The 21,743-nt window shown below is 40.6% G+C and overlaps 2 protein-coding genes across 9 annotated transcripts in view; one reads left to right on the forward strand and one right to left on the reverse strand.

Moving 5' to 3' along the window:
- The window catches only part of gulp1a (GULP PTB domain containing engulfment adaptor 1a), a 53,386-nt gene extending 47,191 nt beyond the window's left edge, over positions 1–6,195 (forward strand). For 4 of the 8 annotated variants that reach the window (XM_031585874.2, XM_031585882.2, XM_031585879.2 and 1 more), the window contains 8 exons: positions 2–100; positions 223–360; positions 546–662; positions 875–961; positions 1,115–1,339; positions 1,664–1,799; positions 3,790–3,884; positions 4,888–6,195. In XM_031585874.2, the coding sequence (XP_031441734.1) occupies positions 2–100; positions 223–360; positions 546–662; positions 875–961; positions 1,115–1,339; positions 1,664–1,799; positions 3,790–3,884; positions 4,888–4,959 (969 nt within the window). In that variant the 3' untranslated portion in view covers positions 4,960–6,195. Of the gene's footprint in view, position 1; positions 101–222; positions 361–545; positions 663–874; positions 962–1,114; positions 1,340–1,663; positions 1,800–3,789; positions 3,953–4,579; positions 4,591–4,887 lie in introns of all 8 variants that reach the window. The other 4 variants (XM_031585896.2, XR_004165803.2, XM_031585910.2 and 1 more) reach the window with 4 other exon arrangements.
- A 1,369-nt stretch (positions 6,196–7,564) lies between these two features.
- col5a2a (collagen, type V, alpha 2a) overlaps positions 7,565–21,743 on the reverse strand; it is a 33,820-nt gene continuing 19,641 nt past the window's right edge. Inside the window, exons 12-54 of the mRNA XM_012833975.3 lie at positions 21,564–21,617; positions 21,393–21,446; positions 21,119–21,172; positions 20,865–20,909; positions 20,556–20,609; positions 20,313–20,357; positions 19,419–19,472; positions 18,961–19,059; positions 18,798–18,842; positions 18,493–18,591; positions 17,521–17,574; positions 17,236–17,343; positions 17,003–17,056; positions 16,807–16,905; positions 16,664–16,717; positions 16,461–16,559; positions 16,312–16,365; positions 16,173–16,226; positions 15,894–15,947; positions 15,740–15,793; positions 15,578–15,622; positions 15,378–15,476; positions 15,158–15,265; positions 15,019–15,072; positions 14,297–14,350; positions 14,065–14,118; positions 13,921–13,974; positions 13,708–13,815; positions 13,567–13,620; positions 13,399–13,452; positions 12,904–13,065; positions 12,593–12,700; positions 12,333–12,440; positions 11,873–11,926; positions 11,646–11,753; positions 11,326–11,379; positions 11,112–11,219; positions 10,941–10,994; positions 10,723–10,830; positions 10,297–10,597; positions 9,955–10,136; positions 9,068–9,310; positions 7,565–8,735 (exon numbers count right to left, since the gene is read on the reverse strand). Of these exons, the coding sequence (XP_012689429.1) occupies positions 8,589–8,735; positions 9,068–9,310; positions 9,955–10,136; positions 10,297–10,597; positions 10,723–10,830; positions 10,941–10,994; positions 11,112–11,219; positions 11,326–11,379; positions 11,646–11,753; positions 11,873–11,926; positions 12,333–12,440; positions 12,593–12,700; positions 12,904–13,065; positions 13,399–13,452; positions 13,567–13,620; positions 13,708–13,815; positions 13,921–13,974; positions 14,065–14,118; positions 14,297–14,350; positions 15,019–15,072; positions 15,158–15,265; positions 15,378–15,476; positions 15,578–15,622; positions 15,740–15,793; positions 15,894–15,947; positions 16,173–16,226; positions 16,312–16,365; positions 16,461–16,559; positions 16,664–16,717; positions 16,807–16,905; positions 17,003–17,056; positions 17,236–17,343; positions 17,521–17,574; positions 18,493–18,591; positions 18,798–18,842; positions 18,961–19,059; positions 19,419–19,472; positions 20,313–20,357; positions 20,556–20,609; positions 20,865–20,909; positions 21,119–21,172; positions 21,393–21,446; positions 21,564–21,617 (3,708 nt within the window). The 3' untranslated portion in view covers positions 7,565–8,588. The remainder of the gene's footprint in view (positions 8,736–9,067; positions 9,311–9,954; positions 10,137–10,296; positions 10,598–10,722; positions 10,831–10,940; positions 10,995–11,111; positions 11,220–11,325; positions 11,380–11,645; positions 11,754–11,872; positions 11,927–12,332; positions 12,441–12,592; positions 12,701–12,903; positions 13,066–13,398; positions 13,453–13,566; positions 13,621–13,707; positions 13,816–13,920; positions 13,975–14,064; positions 14,119–14,296; positions 14,351–15,018; positions 15,073–15,157; positions 15,266–15,377; positions 15,477–15,577; positions 15,623–15,739; positions 15,794–15,893; positions 15,948–16,172; positions 16,227–16,311; positions 16,366–16,460; positions 16,560–16,663; positions 16,718–16,806; positions 16,906–17,002; positions 17,057–17,235; positions 17,344–17,520; positions 17,575–18,492; positions 18,592–18,797; positions 18,843–18,960; positions 19,060–19,418; positions 19,473–20,312; positions 20,358–20,555; positions 20,610–20,864; positions 20,910–21,118; positions 21,173–21,392; positions 21,447–21,563; positions 21,618–21,743) is intronic.

Below are 21,743 nucleotides of genomic sequence, written 5' to 3' on the forward strand. Positions count from 1 at the left end.
GTTTCAAAGGCACATCAAAAAATCAGAAGGTCAGAAGGTTCCAAAGGTGGAATTACAAATATCGATTTACGGAGTAAAAATATTAGATCCCAAGACAAAGGTATGTGTACTAATTAAGCATATTGTGCACAATCTCTGTTATAATATATAAACTAGATATAAAATTATAGATGGTCTCCATGTTCTAATACAATGCAATGTCTTGTGCTTCTCCTTTCACAGGATGTACTGCACAATTGCCAGTTGCACAGGATATCCTTCTGTGCGGATGATAAAACAGACAAAAGGATATTTACATTCATCTGCAAAGACTCTGAGACCAATAAACATCTCTGCTACGTGTTTGACAGTGAAAAATGTGTACGGGTTTTTTAACACGTATCACCTTCTATATCAGTTACTGAAAATGAAGAAAATGTGGTCATTATGAAATTATATTGCTATGCTTAAAACAATTGCACAGAAATATGAACAGTAGGGTAATGTACTTAAATGCAATGTCTATAGTTGGACCGCATTAAGGTTTCTCTAAACCTGTGTTGTAGGCAGAGGAGATTACTCTCACTATTGGTCAAGCCTTTGACTTGGCTTACAAGAAGTTTCTGGAGTCGGGCGGAAAAGATGTAGAGACGCGGAAACAGATAGGATCCCTTCAAAAGAGAGTAAGATGACTTCTCTGTACCTGTAGTGGTTTCCCTCAGATCCAAGAACACTGAAGTTTTTTGTTACAGTAAGAAAAACACGGAAAACAACATTGTTAAGCTGACATTTATTCCACCGTCTCCACATAGGGAGCGTCACGAGTGGCAATGTTGTTTTGTCGCATTTGACACTGTACACTAATATCATTTTCACTGGTGTGTGTCCTCCACAGATTCAAGAACTCGAAACCGAAAATTCAGAATTGAAAAAACAGTTACAGAACTTAGACGACCAGATGAGAAGTTCCAAGGTCTCACCAGTAAGAGCTATATTAGAACCCTTTAGAACACTATACCTATTCCTTTCTCTCTCTCTCTCTCTTGCACCCCTTGTTCTGTAGATATTTTAGAGTAGTATCAGTGCTGTAGATTCCTCTTCCTCCTAAACTCTCCTCTATGTGATCTTTTCACAGCTGCTGCATTTAAACTCAGCTAACGAGGCGTACATGATGCAGAGGCCTTCCTCTCTCTTCTGGTGTCATAATCTCACCTCCTTCTCGTGTCTAGAAATCTCCTCTGTCACTCTCACGCCTATGAGCTCTCCCGAGTCCAACTTCTCCACAGGCCTCCTCACTCCTCCTCCCGCTAAGCCTGCACTTCCAAAGCCTCGCAACGGATTCAGTATCCCGCGGCCTCGTGTAAAAAAAACACCTTTCCTTCTCTTTCCAGTCTTGTCTGATGTGCTTTGGGCTAGGTAGCCAGCCCTTATCTCTTTTTGCTTCTTGAGTCAGTCCTGCCATCTTCTGCATTAGTAACAGCATGTGACTGTCTTATATCTTTTTTTTCCTGATTGATTTGGTTACATACGCGTACCCTCTATTAAGAAATGATTGGATATTACAAAAATGGGTTATTTTACGCATCTGAAGTGTGCATTGTTGTGTGTTGTTCTTCTTAACATTGTTGTGCAAAGGCTCAGGTTTGATTCCTGACCTTGCTCAATGCCATTGGTTCCCCCGCAGGCAGGCAGCATCTCCACAAAACCGGCATCCACAGACGTTTTTGACATGATTCCCTTCTCCCCTGTGGAGCCACTGGTTCCATTACCGGCGAGTAACGGAGCGCCACCTCCCGCTCCTGCACCTCCAGCAGAAGAGCGTAAGCCCCAGACTCTCCTGTTTATATGATGAGCACTGCTGACAGCGCCGATATGGGCACAGGATGCTCAAAATGAATGATACTCATTTCTGTAATGATTTTCATAGTTAATGACAATATTTGACTTTTTGGAGATGCTAAGCGCCTCTTGAGCTGAAGCTGTAAGCCACTCAAGTTGATTTGTGATCTAAATAGTTGAACTGGCGTCTCCCTGATCTACCTTTCAGCAAAATGTTGTTCATTAAAACAAAATGAGGTAGCCTATATACAATAAAAGACATAGTACAATTTAAATATTATGATATTGTTTCCTTCATTTGTTCAGAATTTAACAAGAAAGAATTATATTTCTTGCCCGTAAGCAATTTCTGGGATATTATGCTTGACCAAGAGAAAGGCAACAATCAATCCAATCCGATATATATATATATATATTAGTGCTGTCAGTTTAACGCGTTATTAACGGCGTTAACGCAAACCCATTTTAACGCCGTTAATTTTTTTATCGCGCGATTAACGCGATTTATTTTTATTTTTTTATTTTTTTTAGATTAACGTTCTTTTTGGCCTCGCAAACTGTGTAGTTGGCTAACGTTACGGTTTGAGTGAATGGTGAGCGCGATACGACGAAATGGATGATAAAAAACTTCTGAATGGAAAGTTTACTTTTAAAAGTTGTGTTGTGCAAAAGAAGCGAGCTTCACTGTTGTCTGAAAATGTCAACAGGCAGCTGGCTGAAAGCAAAGTAGTAGTAGGCTTACCTTTTATTGGTAACCTAACTGTTACGGTTCATTGTTTCTGAAATAAGAGGCCTGACTGCTATATTCCCAGGAAACTTGAAAAAAAGAAAATATTAAGCCATGGTTTAACTGCACTATAGGGTCCTTGTTTACCTGAAATGTGCACTTTATAATTTTATTTTGTACCGCCCTGTTTGGCAATGTTGGTTTTCAATAAAATAAAACATTTGCATAAAGCAAGCCAATCCACTTTTCCATGTTGATAAGGGCATTGAAATAAAAATAAAATGATGGAAAAATAAATAAACAAAGGGACATTTAGAATAGATAAAAATGTGCGATTAATCGCGATTAATTTTGAGTTAAGTATGACATAAATGCGATTAATCGCGATTAAATATTTTAATCGTTTGACAGCACTAATATATATAAACTAATAGCTGGAAAGTTTAAAAGTAGGGGACTTTGTTTTGCCTGACTGGCTGTCAACTGTCTTTCTCTTTGTTTTCTTATTAATCATCCTCCAAGAGGAGGCTAAACACAAGACTTCACTCTTAGGACCAGGGGGAAATAAGGAATTACATTTCCAGCAAATCTTGCCAAGTCTCTTGCAGTTGTGCTGTTCAAACCAGAAAAAATCCTATGCTATTGGGACAGACCGGTGGTTTCTAACTCCTTTCGAAATGGTCAGTTATACTTAGTCTGTCCCGCTCAGTGTTCATCCCAAGCATCCATCCCTGTGGTATTCTGTGGAGTTGAACGCCACCAGATGGTGATAGCTCAGATTTATTTATTTCACTGATGATATTGTGCTTGGTCCTGTAGAATCCTTGGTCTACAGAAAGTCATTTGATTCATTGGTTAACTGGACAACAGCTGGAAAAGTGGAATTTCACAGAGATTCTACTTTTTATTATCACTAGTACTAGTGTGTGTGTGTGTGTGTGTGTGTGTGTGTGTGTATGCGTGCATGTATCTTGTGTGTGTGTGTGTGTGTGTGTGTGTGTGTGTGTGTGTGTGTGTGTGTGTATGTGTGTGTTTATAACAAATGTATCTCTCCAAACCACACCGGAGGGTCATATTCCCAGAGACACTCTGGAAAGACCTTCAGAAACGGAAAAAAAAAAATTCCACTTAGCACCATCCATTACCCCCATGTCCCAGACATCTCCCCAACATAACACCTATACTGTGGCACAAAACAGCACAGCTCCTCTCTACATCTCTCTCTCTCTCTCTCCCACACACAGGGAAAGATCTTTTTGGCGCTGAACCCTTTGACCCATTCATCTGTGGGGCCGCCGACTTCCCCCCGGACATCCAGTCCAAGCTGGACGAGATGCAGGTGACTGCATGTCTGTGAATTATTAGCACATGGCGACGCATGCATATGAGCAGCTGCCGAAACAGACGGTAGGCACGGTGACTGGGAGAGGTGGATCCCCTCCCCCCCCCCCCGCCTGTCACTCTAATGTCTATCAATCACACTCAGAAGCGCGCCAGCTCAGCCGTGTGCATGCGTGTGTGAGTGCGGCTGGAGCTCAGTCAGGTAATCTTGCTGCCAAATTTAGTTGGTGTGTAATTCAGGGAGTAGCTGGCTGGGGTGTGAGAGGGGTGTTGGTAATGATATTTCCCCTCACAGTGAGTGGGTTAGCCAGTGAAATGCCATTACAGCTCTATGCAATTTGGCAGTGAAAGTACTTGATGAAGCTTTCTTTCTTCACCGTGCATGTGTCACCATGATTTCATCTAACCAAAAAATATAAACCAACATTTTACTTTGTTTTTAACGTTTTTCAGCCCTTTTTATCTTCTGTCAACAATAGAATTAGGAACATGAAACATCGTGTAATGAAAATGGAAATATTCAGGCACCTAATTCCTGTTTACGGTTCAATTAAAAAACACTATTATTATATAATATTATGATAATACTGAAAAGGAGAGTTTCCAGCACAGCTGTTTGTTTTCTTCTCATGTTTGTATCTTTGTAACCTCTTATCCTTACTAACTGTCCTTTCTCTTTTGCCTCTGCGGCAGCGTCAGAGATGGTTTGTATCCGCACCTGACTTCATACTTTTCTTTGGGTTGGCTAGGGCCACTGGGGTTTCATAAGTCTTCTGCTGAAAAAGAGTATTCACACCCAGTATTTAACTTTGAAGAAAAGTCAGTTCACAGCTTAACCAGTTCTGCCAGAGAAATAGCACGTCACTAAAGTACAGTTTCAGTAAACAGCACTTCATGTTGCAAAAAAGTGATTATATTTTGTATCAACTTAGTTCAATTTCTTCATTGATTTTTGATGAAATAGCTCATCTTTATATCTAATTTTTATTAATTTTTTTCAGGAGGGGTTCAAAATGGGACTAACCCTAGAGGGCACTGTCTTTTCTCTGGACCCACTAGACGGTCGCTGCTGATGCCAAGAAGACTTTTGTGAAATACTGTTTCCTGTTTCTATTAAATAAGTGCCAAAATTGAATCTACAGTCAAGATGTCAATGTTCTCACCTTGAGATTTGTATGTCTTTGCATTAGAATTTGGTTTACAAAAAAATGATTCAAAAAAGAGAGAAATATGGTGGGAACCTACATTTTAAGTCTGATAAGTTAAAACACTATTTTTGTAACAATTATTAAAAAAGAATAGTTAAGTCTACTTTTGACACCCCCTTGTACAGGCATTAAAGGATGTAAATAGTATGTCCAATGGTACATGCTGTAACGAAAAGCTTAATATCTAAACTCTCATATCCTGTTTAAAACCACAAAAACCAACTACAATGTGTCATGTTCCTGCCTTGATTGTGTTTTAAGTCTGGTTTGTCATTTCAGAAACCTCTGTTGTTGTACACATACATTTTCAGTATACTTGTACCTGAAAGTCTGCTTGTGAGAGCCATGTAAGACCATTTTAGGGATTCATGAATGCAGTATAACACCTCTGAAGTTTAAAGTCTGAAGAATAATCCTAAAAGTCCCGTGGGGGCACTAGCATGAGTCCTCAGTTGTGGCTGTAGCTCTGTAACATTAGAAGAGGACTGCACTAAAACCTACAAACACACAAGAGTGGAAAAGAGTCCATAAATATTTCTTGGTAACTGTAAACTGGTCCCTATTTCCAAGTACACATTAATAACTGGAGTTCCTTGTGTAGTATGGCAAATCCACATGATCTAGGGTCTGTGACAAGCAGTATTGACCTGAACATTTCTTATGAAGTTTACAAATGCATCATTAGAGGGTGATGTTCTCCCTTACATTTGCGTTGAGTTGAGGTATTATACATCATTGGGTAGCTATTGACATATTACTGGAATGCCAAACTGAGCTTCATCTTATGTAACATATTTTGTATAATTTAACATATTTTGATGACTAAAATGGATTCATTGAAATATTTTTAATAGAACATTTAACCACCTGTTTGTCTCCTTTATCCATTTAGCCCAATATGTACTTTTTGAAATATTCTTGGGTAGCAGAAATTTATTTCTTACTATGTTTTAGTACCCTCTTGCACAAAGAAGCACTTTGAAAGCCTTTGTCAGTATATTTACATGTTACATGTACACCTATATGTTTACATTTAATCTGTATGCATTATTTTAAACTTTTCCCCCATAGTCATTAAATATTACATCACATGATATACTACTGATGTTTTTGAATTGATTTCATTCTCAGTATTTTGACATGATAAACCCTACATAGGCTTGTTGTATGAACATCTATCCTATTTCCTCTTTCCTTAAACCGTCGACCTTGATCATTGTCAAACATGGAGACTTTTGAGTGCTGATCTGATGTTCTGCTTTTGTTCTGTTGATGAATGAGGAAGTCACTTATTACACCAGGAAACAACTGAGTCCAGCCAGGTTGTGTCTGGTTATATTCCCAGAGTGATGAAGTATAAAGCCATGTGTTTTGTACAGTAGAAGTTATTTATTATCCAATAGTCCAACTGTAGTCATACATAGACATGAATGGTTTGCTATATTGGTACATTTGTCCTACGTGCTTGCTCAAAAGTACATGCACACTCCACCCTCATTTTTTCCTAAGGAGTAGCAGCTATCCTTAACTTTCCATACTTTCATCATATTCACATGAAGAATGATACTGAACTCTTGCGATTTGACCTATAGTCTTTGATTAACTTTGAATGTAAACACACACTATCATATCACAGGTTTTTATTAATTTACCTTCTCTTATAAAAGGTTTTCACAAAGGCTATTTGTTATTTGTCTACTACACAGCAAATTAACTTAATGTCAACATGTCTAGTTAGTTTAGACCCCCCCAAGGGTAAAGATGAGATGCCACATGCAGAATAAGGTTTGCCTGGATGCAGTGTTTCCCTGATGCCGTGCCCTCTCAATTCTCAATTCCAAGTCACAAGTGCACAACGCTTGGCTGGGTAAGATGCATTTGTGGAAGTCCATCTTGTCTTTCCACCAAAGAGCATTTTCACTGGCTCAGCTGGATTTCTCTTAGCCTTGTAGCGTAGATGTTATCAGGACTCGGCCATCCAGTTGTAACGTTGCGTTAATCATATCGGTCAAAGTGATACTAAGTGATACTTTTTCAAATTGACTATAGCTAGTAATCTGTATGATTATGAAAAGCCATCAGCACCTAACTGAAATCAATTATGATACAAAACATTGAACAGAATTAGACAGGGTCATGCCCTTGCCAGTAGAGGTATACATTGCAGTACAGTTCAACAACTGGAAAAAGTCACATCTTCCTAGCTCTAAAATATATTGCACAGGTTCACACAAAGATAAACAGAGCTAACCGCATACAATATATTTACCATTTTAAGGAAAAATATTTAAAGTTAATAGGGAATATATTATCTATCATAACCATGTGTTTTAAAGAAAATCATCAGTTTATTGAAGAGTGAGTCATTTCAATCATAGTGTGACTTTTATGTAAAAACTTTCCAAAAACTCATAATAAAGACTGAAAAAAAGGAAAATTAAATATTCTCCATTGATTTCACAAAAAAAGCTGAGATAAACAAGCATATGTTTAATTTGTTGCATAGCAAAAAATACATGAAGGCCTTGGTGTTACTGCCATTCTTTGCGATGGCTGAAAGGTTTTTTTGGGGAAAAGATGGTTAGAAGGGACTGCAAAGCTGATTAAAGAGAGCCTAGCTGCATGCATAAGAATATAACACATCAATAGCAAATACCTTGCTTAACTGCTAAGCATACCAATGTTAATACGGCAATATAAAGTCACCCAAACACACCTCTCCTGAGGCACTGGTTTGGCTGTTCCATCAGTGACTCTAAGATCTTTATTCCATTGTCCACAACCCTGTTCTGCATGATTGCTGGAGGATCTCCCTGCAGCTGTGTGGGAAACATCTTATCAATCCCAGTACATAGAGACGAGGTAGCTTGCATCCATTACGAATCAACTGTCTCATCTTTAATTGTCAGATAGATGCCATTACCGTTACAGAGTGGTACTTTAATTGGTTACAGGGTGTAATTTTTATCAAACATTCTTTCTAAGAGGAATAATTAAAACATGTTTCCATTGTAGCACCGTTTCTTTGTTGTAAAAAAAAAAGTTTGAAAACAAATGTATGACAAAAATAAGCAAATGAGTATCATTTCAAAAAGGAAACTAATAACGTCTAGCGACACTTGTGTCAGGTGTAACAATTCATGATTGAATAACAGCAGGCATTGACTGAATAAACACACTTGTCTGCAGATTAATTGTAATGAAATGTTCATGTATGGGTTTTATTTTTGGTTCAATTTCACAATAATCAATGCACATCAGTTGCATTGATTTCTATGAGAGAATGATGTTTTCCCCATTGAGAAAAGAAAAATCACTTACAGTGGGCTTGAAACTACTGCTGTTTTTTTTTCTTTCTAGATGATTAGAAAGGGACAATAAATATCTTGCAACAGGGTCAGAGTAGTCCACCGTACGGTATGTACAAGGCTGATCGCGTCAGCAGTCAGTTCAAGAGTCTCAGGGTTCTCTTCAGTACATCCCTCTCTGATTTATTACAAGAAGCAAACCGGCCCAATGTCAATGCCGAACTCCTGGTCTGCCCCTCCAATGTCTACAGGAGCCACGTCCATAATGGGAAGTCTTGCTGTTTTCTGTGTCCTGTACTCAAAAATGGTCTTGCCCCAGTTACCACTGGCTTGCTGCAAAAGGAAATATGGTGTTTTCATGTTAATTACATTCTTGTTGGTAAATTTGTGGCAAGCATATGTCATGACTTTAGACTTTCATCTTCAAAGTTGTGTGGGCTGAGGCCAAATGTTTTCAATATTGTAGTCTGAAGCTCCAAAATGCAATGTGTTTTATATTCAGTTTAGGCTAAAATCAGTGTGTTAGAACACAGATACTGTACTGCTTCATGTTAGACTGTCATGCCTTTAAGACTGATACATAGGTATGTGACTGCAATATGAAATACAAATGTCAGTGGCACCATGCTCCCTTGATAGTCAATGTATGCATGCTTTCAACTTACTGAGCAAGTATCCTCTACGACAGTGTATCTGAAACGGTTATTTCCCTCAGCTTTGAGCTCTAGATCGTTGGCTGCCTTCAGGACAAGTGCTTTCTTCAGATTTCCATTCTTCTCGTCTTTGAAGCCCACACTGTTTTTGCAGTGGTAGGTGATGGTTTGCGAGGCCTCTTTGGAGAGGAGACGGATGAACGTCATCTGTACCGTTACAGAGTTGGCTGGTTGATCCTTCTGCCCATAGGCGAACTAAAAAAAAAGACAATTATGACTGTGATTCATTTGAAATATATTTAAAAATATGTTATGGGAAAATACCAAAATATTAAGTTGTTGTGGTAACTAACTAATGTCAGGTTACAGTTTTTACAACCAAGCAAAAGCACATCTGAACGGGGCTCAGAACTGAACTTAGAGTTCAATCAGTAGTGTCAGATGTGCTACCACTAGGTTGGAGTGTAGTCACGCAGCCTCACTGGCTTTTTGCTGATTTTACTGCCCATCATTGTAATTTTTTTTGGAAGGGGGGCTTTTAGACCAGACAATCATAGACCTCAGGGTCACTTTGTTGGTTGAGATTTATTTGAAATCCACTACTGTTGAATTTCATCATGTATCGCAAACCTGTACTGTATGTAAAAACCTGTAAATCATATCATCATAAGGGTCAGAGGTGATGTAAACAAAGATGCCTTTAGAGAACTTTACTTAATCTGACCCACAACCTTTTTATTCCAAGGTACAGTTTCAGAGAGAGTAATATAGAAGTAATATAAGTTAACACTCTCATGACCTGCTCATGACTTCATGGACTTCAGGATTCACCGGTCACAATGAAACTAATAGTACTAAACAACAATAGTACTAAATCCTTGCAACACCAAGGTACTTACGTAAGTTCCACCATTCATGTTGGCGCTAAACCACACAGGCTTATTGGAAGGGGAGCTCCACCAGGACTTGCGAGGTATGCTTGTTGGATTTGCAGAGATGCACGTCTCGCCCGTGTCCATGTTGCAGTGCACTTTGATGGCGTCCTCCGCACTTCCCTGGTTTGGATCCACCCAGTATTCACCTGGAATGATAACCAAACTTGTATTAAGGCAATGACTATCACTGACACTAGACATAAAAGATCTACAAGACCAACAGACATCGAAATCATTCTCATCACAACTTCATGTGGTCGTTAACATGGCGGCATTAACATGGCGATGACAAGATGTTTTACTGACCACTCTTTTTCAGGGGGTAGCACTGTCTTAAGTCCTCGCAAGTTCTGGCAGGGTGCTTCTTGCTGCCATCAGGGCTGCGCATGCTGTCAATCTGGCTGCTGAGGGCCTTCAGAGTGGCCTGGACACCGGGGTCGGCGTGTAGGACCTCTGAGCCGTTGCTGTTGGACAGTGCCTCATCATCATTGAACTCTGGAGGTGGTGGTGGCCCGTAGTCACCTGCACCAAATAAGTCATCCATAGCTGCAGTCGGGCGGCCAGCAGGACCGGGTGGCCCAGGGGGACCTTCGTCTCCAGGAGGCCCCTGGAAATGACAGATAAAAAGATGGCAAATTACTACACGTTGCCAGCATGTAGCATGTCTATAGCAGGTAATTAGGATTATTTACAAAGATGTTCATAAATAGTGGTAAAGGTGTGAGTACTCGCCTCTGGTCCAATATCACCACTTAGTCCACGAGTTCCTGGAGGTCCCATTGGTCCAGGCTGCCCCAAGTAGCCTTCTTTTCCAGAAGGACCCACTGGTCCAGGAGGTCCCTAGGATGGAAAATGTGTTTATTACTATTTTTCCTTGAGTTTGTGTGTCAATACATGTTATAATTTGTGAGACAATGATGTGGAGCCATGTTAACAATTACAACACTTACTCTTTGGCCACTTGGTCCAAAGATTCCTTGAGCTCCTTGATCTCCAGTTGAACCCTTTTAAAAAAGAGGCACATATATTCAGAATGCTCACCTTTGCTAAATTTAGCTGAAGACATATACATACCAATATAATATAATTGTGGGACATGACAGTATGATTATTTTCCTTACTGGTGGTCCAGGGAGACCTTGTAAACCAGTGAAGCCCCTGTGTCCTTTCTGGCCCCTGTCTCCATGGTCACCAAGGTCTCCTTTGTCTCCTCTAGGTCCTTGTGGTCCCTGGAAAGCAGTATATATGAGTATTTGTGTATGCCTCATGATCATGTTGCTAAGCAGTAGTTCTCAATGAAGTATTAGTTTATTAGTTTGAAGTATAAGATCTTACTGTCAGGCCTCTCTTTCCAGCTGAACCAGGAGGACCCACGGGACCTCTTGAGCCCTGTTTAGGAAAATACAGATATGAAGACTTGCCCTGCTTACAGGAAAGCACTGCATATATAATGAAATCAATAAATAATCTATAGTTTATCTTTCTCTCACACACAGGAAAGTGTCTATCACCAGCTCATATAAATAAGGCCTGTTATATTACAGATGGTGGAATACGATAAAATTATCAAATAATAAAAAAAAAACAGTTTATAGCTCCGTCAGTCCCCATTGTCAAGGAATTTCTGTATATAAAATCAAGTGGAGCACACATACTGCTTCTCCTCTTTTGCCAGGACCACCAGTTGTACCAACAGGGCCTTGAGAACCAGGAGCTCCCCGAGCGCCAGTCAGTCCCTCAGGGCCCAGATCTCCTCTGTCTCCCTGTGGGCCAGCGGAGTTGTGAAAAGGAAGAAAGAGAAGATGAACAACAGTGGATGGTGATACCAAGCGTGAGGTGTAGTGAGGTAAGACACACTGGAGAGTGGGGAGTGACGACTTACCCTGAGACCAGAAGTTCCATCCTTGCCCGGTGGGCCGTCAGCACCAGGGACACCCTGTTATCATAGATATGTTATTATTGTTATCATAGATTTGTTATTAATGTTCTGTTGACATTGTCAGTTTAGTCTGTAGGCAACAATGGTGTTCTTTGTTGAAAGGAGGGATAATAGAAAACAAGACGAGGATCAACAGCAGACATGTAATGACAGGGTGAAGATTCATTTAAAACTTCCTGAAGTCACCCAACTACGGAATGTCCATCTACATGTTTCTAACAATATGTACTCATCTCATAAAAACATTGGATTTATCAAGTAATGCAAAATTGAGTGAAGAATACCTAAGAACCCTTGATATAATGCTGTGCTCAAATGTGGTCATCTTAAACTATCTTGCCCATTTCGGCATGTTATGAGCTGATTGAGATTGGGAAATCTTAAGTGTCTCGTGTGAACCTACTGGAGGCCCAGCGTCTCCACGGGGACCGTTAGCGCCTGGCACACCCACTGGTCCGCCAGGACCTTTATCGCCCTGAGCACCAGGAGATCCTGTTTTTCCTGGAGGACCCTAGAAATACATCAATACAAAATATCTCAGTTAAGTGTGATTTTGACATTAATCACAATGTTTTTACTCTACAGTTTGCAAGCCAGTAGATATGTTAAATTGCGTATTTGAGATTTAAGGTCTAACTATTAAGTCTTGAATTTGATGCATACCGCTGGCCCTGGAAGCCCAGCCATTCCGCGTTCTCCTCTTTGACCAGGAAGGCCCACATTTCCCCTCTGTCCCGTTGTACCAGCAGGACCTGGTGGTCCATCAGGGCCCTGAAAGTGAGAAAGATTTATTAATATTAGCCAGATGGATATTTTTATCCAAAACAATATACCAGTAAACTGAGGGCAAATATTTACATTTATTTCCAATCAGTTCCTGGAGTATCCTGGATATTACATCCATGATCTCAGCACTACTGCCTCTATGTGCAGGGCCCTCTTTTTTATCCAGATGTGTTTGATAGGATATTTACCGTGGGTCCATCCTCTCCACCATCTCCTTTATCTCCTGAGCTACCAGTAGGACCAGCTGGGCCTCTCTCACCCTGGCGCCCTTGAGGTCCATAGTCTCCACGTAAGCCCGGTGGCCCATCTTTCCCAGGAAGACCAATAGGTCCAGCTGGTCCAACAGGACCCTAAAAATGACAAAAAAGCATTTCTGTATTTTCCTTTTTTGATTGCAAGGTGAGAGGTCTGCCAAGTAAGATGCAATAGCTAAGAACATTGTTTAACTTTTCATAATCTGTACCCAAAGATCCCCCCCCCCCCCCCCCCCTTCTATCTCTCTACCCAGCCGGCCCCAAACAGATGCGTCCCAACCGTCGCCTAAAAGCTTGCTCTAGGGGGTTTAGGCTCTGGGTTCTGCAAAGAGCTCTGAGACTTTTTCAATTTCTAATGGTGCTTTATAGATTAATAAAATTGAAATGAAAATAGAATTGAGTTGTATTTTAACTGAATGGATTACTTACATGTGGACCTGGTGGGCCAACTCGTCCAGGAGATCCAGGGAAACCAGTTGGGCCCTGAGATAAAAGGAGACACACCAAGTCAGCTCTCAGGCTTAGTTCCTCTCATCTTATGCTGGCTGTTTTTGGACCAGTGTGGATCAACAACGGACTCAAACCAAAAACACTTACTGGTGCTCCCTGTGTTCCTCTGCCACCCTTTGGCCCAGCAACTCCTAAAGGACCCTACAAGAACAAATCAATCTAGTGAGTTTGCAGCCACATAGTAAAATAGATCACTGATAAATTGATAAGTGCCTAATCTATACTCACTGGAGCCCCATGACCTCCTGACAACCCTGGAGGTCCAGGTGACCCAGCATCTCCTTTCTGTCCAGGCTCTCCAGGCTCTCCCTTCACTCCAGGCTGACCGTCAGGACCCTGTATGGATCACAGGAGTAATCAACACTGTGGAGTGGTAATGAAGATGACATTTTAGGTGGTGAAGGTCATGAATTTAGTCATGCTTAATATAGGTCAACTCACGGGTGGTCCGGCAAAGCCAACAGCACCAGTTGGCCCAGGTTCTCCTGGAGATCCCTATGGGCAAGGATAATTGAGTTTGCATGAGATTACATGCTAAATGAGTTCCAGTATTTTGGCATTGCTTTTATTTGAATAATTACTCACTGGCATTGCTCTTGATCCTGGAGGTCCGGCTGGTCCTTTTGGACCAGGTTCTCCCTAGGGAAGAATTTTTTTTAAATTCCATGTTATGGCATGTTTAAAAAGATTGTTGATGTTGGGTATGTAATTATGATAAGCTTGCCAGTCCTAGGCAAGCCTCACAGTCATCTTTCGGACCCTTGTGTCAGCTATCACAACATAAAAGTCAGCAAATGAATGGCGTTAAGTTCTTTACCTTCTCACCACTTGGGCCAGCGGGTCCTCCAGGGCCCAAAGGACCGGGAAGTCCCTATCACAGCACAAAACAAGACCGTGTTAGGGAATGCTTTTGTCTTATTTGCCAGTGAATTAAGTGGAGACATGTGAAACACAAGAAAAAACATGCCATCACATGCCCCCCTCACAGCCTGAACACACTTACACAATGAGATAAGCGTTTATGAGGAACTGCATACAATCCATTTGGATGAAGACATGACATGCAACTGAGGTCTTGTAAACACCGCAGTGCCTTGTCTCGGCGCTGTGGTTAAAAACTGCAGACCATCCAATTTGTTACTGAACATGTTGTTCTGAGACAGACTGGACATTTAAGTTTGCCAAGAGGTGTATTCTTGTTTTTGCCTTTAGTTTTGCTGCCAGTACTTTGAGAGAGTTTATATTTTTATCAGTTAGTTTGTTCAATAGATTCCCAAGTGCTTTCAAGATGCTAGATATTCAATGAACCAAACCAAAGTTCACCTGAATAGTTAATGTCATATTGACCATCACTGTATACCAAAATTGAAGTGAATAGGGCTAAAGCCAATCATGATGAAAAAAATAAGAGGGCCCTCATCACATTGTTCTATTATTACAAACTGAATAATGAAGAAATGCATTTCAGTGTACATTAAAGTATGTCTTGTTTTCTGTGCTTTCTTCCAAACTAATATGATGTTCATACAAATTACTTACTCTTGCACCATCATTGCCAGGTGTTCCTTCTGATCCTTTCTCACCCAAGGATCCCTAAAATTCAAATACAAAGCCATCTTTACAACTCTTGACAGTCATTGTGATATCACATTGCCCCACTAACTCTGCTGGTACATACTCTGTCTCCTTTAGGACCAGATGGCCCAGAGATACCCCTCTCTCCTGGCATTCCTTGAAGGCCTGGGGGTCCGAGGTCACCAAGAGCACCCGTGGGTCCTGGGTTTCCCTGTGGATGGAGGAAGACACATGTAAATACTGTATTACTGTATTATTGGTGTATTTTTTACACAGTGATTACACAAATGATTAAGCAGTAAGGGCTAAATCAGCATATGTACCTTTGGCCCATCAGGTCCTGGTGCTCCAGGAATACCCTTGGATCCTTGCAATCCAGTAAGCCCTGGATCGCCTCGCTCCCCAGGTGTTCCACGCTCTCCCTAATGAATAGATAACTGCCCATCACGATCAAGTATAGGAGAACAAGAAATTTTGTCTGATATTGTTTTAAATCTTCAACAGTTCTTCAAATCAAACTTACTCTTGGTCCAAGGGCACCAACAGGTCCAATTTCTCCAGGAATACCCTATGTATGACATTTTAATGCATCATGATTCTGACAAATAATGCTGTCATGCTTATAGAAGCTATGGACATTAGATAGACAAGTGTGATGGGCGATGTTTGCTGGACCATTCCTTACCAGATCACCTGGCTTCCCTCCCTCTCCTGGTGCACCTGGAGGTCCAGGTAATCCCTAAACACATGATAAAAACACACAAAGCCTCACCACTGATGCACCTGTTGACATAACTATTCAATATCCTTAGTTGTGAAGGATAGACTGCAGCTCTAACCTGGAAGCCGTGCATGCCAGGGGGTCCCTGTTCTCCTCTGTCTCCCGCTGTTCCCTGAAACATAAAAGGTCATTGATAACGTTTTAAGATCAAGCGTAAAGACAAAAAAACTCTACTGAAATTTTCCAGACTGTGTAGTCGAATAATATTGTCGTCTTGATATATTTTTTTTATACATGTCTTCATATTAAAAGTAGCATCCAAAACATTATCATTACCGGTAAAAACACATTTCACATAAAAGTTCTTTTTGAACATAAAAACTTTGCCAACACTTACAGCGGGGCCTGCAGGTCCAGCTGGGCCCACTTCTCCATCTTTACCAGGAGGACCCTAGAACACAGCAATAGTCACACGTCCTTCAGAGAACATCGGAGATAGGATGTCAGCTGTTGTGATGGTTGATCGTGAGACTTACTCTTTGCCCTGGAACTCCTAGAGATCCTTGTTCCCCTGTCTTCCCTGGGTCTCCCTTCATAAATTGAAATCACCCAGTTAGATTTAGTTAGGTTGCACAACAAATGACCAGATGACTTGAAAGGTATAAACTTGAATTGATAAACCTACATTGAAACCTTTAGGACCAGGCAGTCCCATTGATCCTGGCTGGCCTCTGGTTCCAATAGATCCACCTGGCCCAGGACGGCCATCCTCACCTGCCGGACCCTACAAAATAAACAAATATTTCTTGTCATTGCTGTTATAAGATTGTATTATTGTTTTTCAAACAAGATAGATTTCCTGAATAATCAATGAGATGTTCAACATACCAGTGGTCCGGGTTTTCCCTCAGCACCTTGGACCCCTGGTGTTCCAGTCAAACCCTGTGAGATACAGCAATCCATATCAGTACAATGTCTCATTTTTTCCAGAAGAATGACTGTATTGTTGTTGTTGTTATTGTTTTGGTTACCCTTGCTCCAGGTAGACCAGGTTCTCCTGTGCGCCCAGGATCACCAGAAGAGCCCTTTGGTCCCAGGATTCCTGCTATTCCACGGTCACCTTGTGTCCCCTAGGAGTGAGAGAAAATGACAAATCTTACACTTAAAAAAAAATGATTTAAAAGGGAGAGAATCCTGTTGGTCTGCTGGTAAACATTCAAAGTATACCTTAGGGCCAGGTAATCCATCAGCACCAGGGAATCCCCTGTTTCCAGGACCACCCTGTGTAAATAATAACAGTGTGATGATAAACAAGTGATTTCATAAACAAAAATATCATGGGATTCTTAAAGTGTTCCCATGTAATTTCAGTTATTTATCTTAAACACACATTTGCCATTTAGACACCACATGTTGATTATTGAAATGTATTGATTATTGACAAAATCAATTGAACTCACTCTCTCACCAGGAGGTCCAAGAGGGCCTAGTGACCCGGAGTCTCCACGGGCACCTCTTTTCCCCTCCTCTCCCTGAGGGCCCAAAGGTCCCTGGGCCCCTTGTATTCCCTACGAGATCCAGGATTTGAGGGTAGGAAAAAAATTAATCATACACATCAACGAATACATATTGATAGAAATAAAGCTTAAAAAGAATAGATACAGTATTTTTGTTCAAAGATTTAGTCATGGGCATATCCAAATGTAAATGATGATCTATTAGGCAGTTATCATTTATTGACTTACAGGTTCGCCTTTAGGTCCAGACTCTCCTTTAAATCCACCAACACCAAGTTCTCCCTAGAAAAGAACATCGTTGTAAGTTTTTTTCCCTTCCAAATCAATCACAAATAAAGAATTTCACATTAATGTTATACATATCCCTTTCGGATACAGACGGATATTTAAAATGAACCTAAAGGTTGTTGCAAGTATGAGATACTCTCTTAGAGTATTAACGCAAATCACTGAGAGAGGAAAGAACTGATGATTACATTGCACTGATGGTAGACGGGCCGTAGCCACTCACTGGATGGTACTGCTTGTACTCATTCATTTTAGTGTGTATTTTCTCCTGTTCTCCCGGTCAAGCGAATGGGGTTTTCACTGTCCAATATTTTGTATCTCGTGCTGATAGCATGTCATTTTGTATCCCTTCAATTCATTGTTTCTCTTTGGGCGTTCTTAGTTACACACCACCTATATCAATTCTGTTGTCATTATAATATCTTCTTGCCATCGCACAGTAGATATAGATTAGTATATCTTCAGCAAGAGCCTACGATAACTGCCTGAGCTTCTCCATGATTCACTTTTATTCATTCAGCAGATGCTTTTCTGCTAAGTTCCTTACAGTAGAATGCAAATATACATTTTCAGTATCAGTATGTGAGCTTCCTGGGTATTAACCCAGGAGAGCTTTGGGTTGTCAACACCTTGTTCTGTCACTTGAGCTACAGGAAGATGCACTGCCGGACCAGTAGATACACTACGGTGGTGCGCCTTTATAGCCTCTGGCCTGCTTCCCTCACTAGAAGGCGGGGATTACAAAATCTACTGCTTTTACCGCTAGTACTGCCAGTGTGATCCCCACCTAATGCTTACAGACCTGCAACAGCATGGGGTAATGGTCTCTGATATAAGACCGCTGAGAATACATAATGTCTTACATATCAATACAATTTCTAACTTCTTGAAATTAAAGTTTGGATGATATACCCTTAGGCCTTTGATTCCGTACTGTCCAGTACCTCCTTGGGGTCCAGGAGGACCATGTGGGCCAAGGAGACCGCCAGGACCTCCGGCACCTGCATTTCCCTGAAGAAAAGAGTATTATTAAAGATTTGTACTGGGAAAAAGTGCACATACAAAGTGCTCTCTTCAAAAGAAGGTCTGTAGAGGGTATTATGATTGTTCTCTTAGATACAGTTTTTAAATATGAATGCCATTATTTGACTGAGAAAAGCCTTCATTGGGGTGTCTTAGGGGTGCTAGATATATGATGAGTGTGCCTTTATACATACCACAGGACCCTTAGTACCAGGGCCTCCATCCACCCCTGATGGACCCTAAAACCATCAAACAGGAGAAAACAAGTTTACAAATGACAGGTATTTGTGCACATTTGGGAGGCATACATGTCCAAATGAGGATATTTTGACAGAGAAAACCGTTATCTTTACAAACCTGAAGGCCAGTTGGTCCAGCTCTTCCTAGGTGTCCAGTCTCACCTCTCTGACCCTGTGGCCCCTCAGGCCCTCGCACACCAGTAGATCCAGATTGACCCTGGATAGTAGTTCAATGCTTATGACTCTTTTTGCTTTGCTTTAGAACATTAACCTAACAGCCAGGTCCAAATCCAAGACTTATAGATGAAATGCTATCAAATCAAAATCCAAAATTCTAAATTCAAAAATCCAGAGAATAGTTTAAGTGTCCAAACACCGAGTTTGAACTATATGACTGTTTGTATTGAATTGTGATTCAATAAGTAGTTCATGTGTCTGATAACTTGTCATAAGAGTTGTGCCTGGTCAATAAATCTGCTTATTTGTAGCACAGGTAAAAGCTAATTGAAAGAGGACAGGAAGCACAACACTTGTTTTGTTTGTCTTAAGAGTAGGACATGTTTGTCATGTACTTACCTTCATGCCTGGCATTCCTGGAAAGCCAGCTGCACCAGGAATACCTAAGGGCCCCTATAACAGTAAACAAAACAGGTGTCAGACGAAATGTGCTTCATGTTACAGAAACTAATGAGGACATCACAAGATGATGCAATGTTTTTACAGCTGACGTTAAAGAAGCAGGAAGGAGTTGGTTGAAAACTACTGAAATAGTAACAAAAATCTTATAAACCCCCAAAGCAGCACCGTTGGCCCTGATAAAAGGCTTGCTAGCATGCTAACTCATCTCTTTTAGCGATTTAGTTGATGATGCTATGCATTTTTGCAGGGTGGTCCAACCCAGACACTAGTGCATAGCCTATTGGCGGCTAGTTGGAACGATAGGTGTGTTTAGCTGTCTCTCACATGAGCGTATACCATGAATATTAATTTGAAGATGATCCAAGTACTAGTTGCCTATCTAAAGGTGTTTCAAAAATGCCCAAATTGTTTCATACTGTTTCTTTAATTGGGTTTGGTGCTATCTATTAATATAAATCAATAATTTTCCATTTTGCCCACAGGGTGGCAGTATTTTTCACCGTGTGAGTTAGGTTCTTCTTTAATGAGGCTGGGTTGCCAGATTGTTGCACTTTGAGAGATGACACACTGGTATTTGCCAAATGTATCTGGTAAATGTCATATTGAGATGTCTGGGTCAGGATACGTGATGTATCATGATAAGTAAATATTGTCTCATGGCTAAAAGTGAAGCGAAGTGATACATTTTTCACCATTTGCTACTCCTGCAACCAAATCTGTCAAAACAAAAATACTGAGTACTTAATCCAAACTTGTGAGTAATAATAGAAAGGTAAATTCATAATAAAAGAGGAAATACATAATTTGTATTTAAATAAAGTTTCCTCTTACCATTGGCCCGTGCTTCCCAACATTTCCAGGAGGTCCCCGAGATCCCTACAATAGCAACAGTAGTAAAATAAACAAGTACGTGCCAGAGGCTATGTGGGAATGTGCTGTGTCTGAAAATATGTATGCACTGAAATAATTAATCATTTACTGATTCATTTCTCAGTGAAAACCTTCAATGCAAAAAACTTGTATGATTTTCATTTGGTATGAGATGACAAAATGTTGGTCTTGAAAGACACTTACAGCCAGTCCACTTGGTCCTGAGCGCCCTCTCTCCCCTGGCATTCCTCTGGGGCCCTACGTGGAATAACACAAAATCACAGACCCTCTTGTTTCACATAAACTACCTACATTATCTCTAAACTGTAATAAAGATGCGAAATTAAATGATCACTTGATTGTTGTCAAAAGTTTCAGCTGAATTTATCAGCTTTGCAAACTGGTCAGATGCCATACTGTAACATTCTAAGAGCTTTGTTATAACTGCATCAATAAGTGGTTCGTTACAAATTCATTAAATGTGTCATTATGTGTTCACTTGTTAAATCTTACCATAGGACCAGGTGCACCCAAACCTCCTGTTGGGCCTGATTCTCCCTAAAGGTACAAATAGCATTAGCTGTCATGATGACAATACAGTGTTAAGATTAGGAATTATGATCATTTTAACTATCTTAACCAAAAAACAAAGTTGGAGTGTGATGATTTTTGAAAAATCAGCTGAACACAGTGCTCACACTGACACTTCTGCTGACCTGATTTCCCATCCTTGGATGCTCAAGGATGTTTTAGCTGCAAACACTTACCTTTGATCCTACGGTACCACGCTCTCCTTTCAGACCTCCTATGCCTTGATGCCCCTGGAATATCAGACAGAATATTCAGCATTTGACTTGAAAATATGACCTGCTACCCACTCTGACAGATGAAGAATGGAAATCACAGAGCAAAGAGATGGAGGGGGTAGGTCAGAGTTTCACCTCTAAAAACCACTTTAGATGTAAATGGGGATTCAATGCATTATAGTAACCTATGGTCTATTCGAAGGTCTATCAGATCAAGAATTTACAGTGCACTCACTCTGTGACCTTTAAGGCCAGGGGGTCCAGGGGTGCCAGGGAATCCTCTTGATCCCTAACATTCAAAACAGTCAAAATACTTAAATAAAGGCAAAAAAAATGTAATCTAATGACATTATATATATATATAAGACTCATCTAAGCGTCCATAAATAATGCTTTAAATGTTTACCGCCGATCCTGGAAATCCCATCTCTCCGGCCTTCCCTGATGTTCCTGCTTCGCCCTGAGGAAAAGGATTGACACAGTAAACTTCCCCGCCACTAAGTGGATTATAGGGAGTAATGGCACAAAGTTTTGTCTGTCACATTAAAGAAAAAACATTGAGAGCTTGGTGAAACAATATGCTTAC

This window comes from Clupea harengus, chromosome 2, assembly GCF_900700415.2.
Source record: "Clupea harengus chromosome 2, Ch_v2.0.2, whole genome shotgun sequence".
Lineage (NCBI taxonomy): Eukaryota > Metazoa > Chordata > Actinopteri > Clupeiformes > Clupeidae > Clupea > Clupea harengus.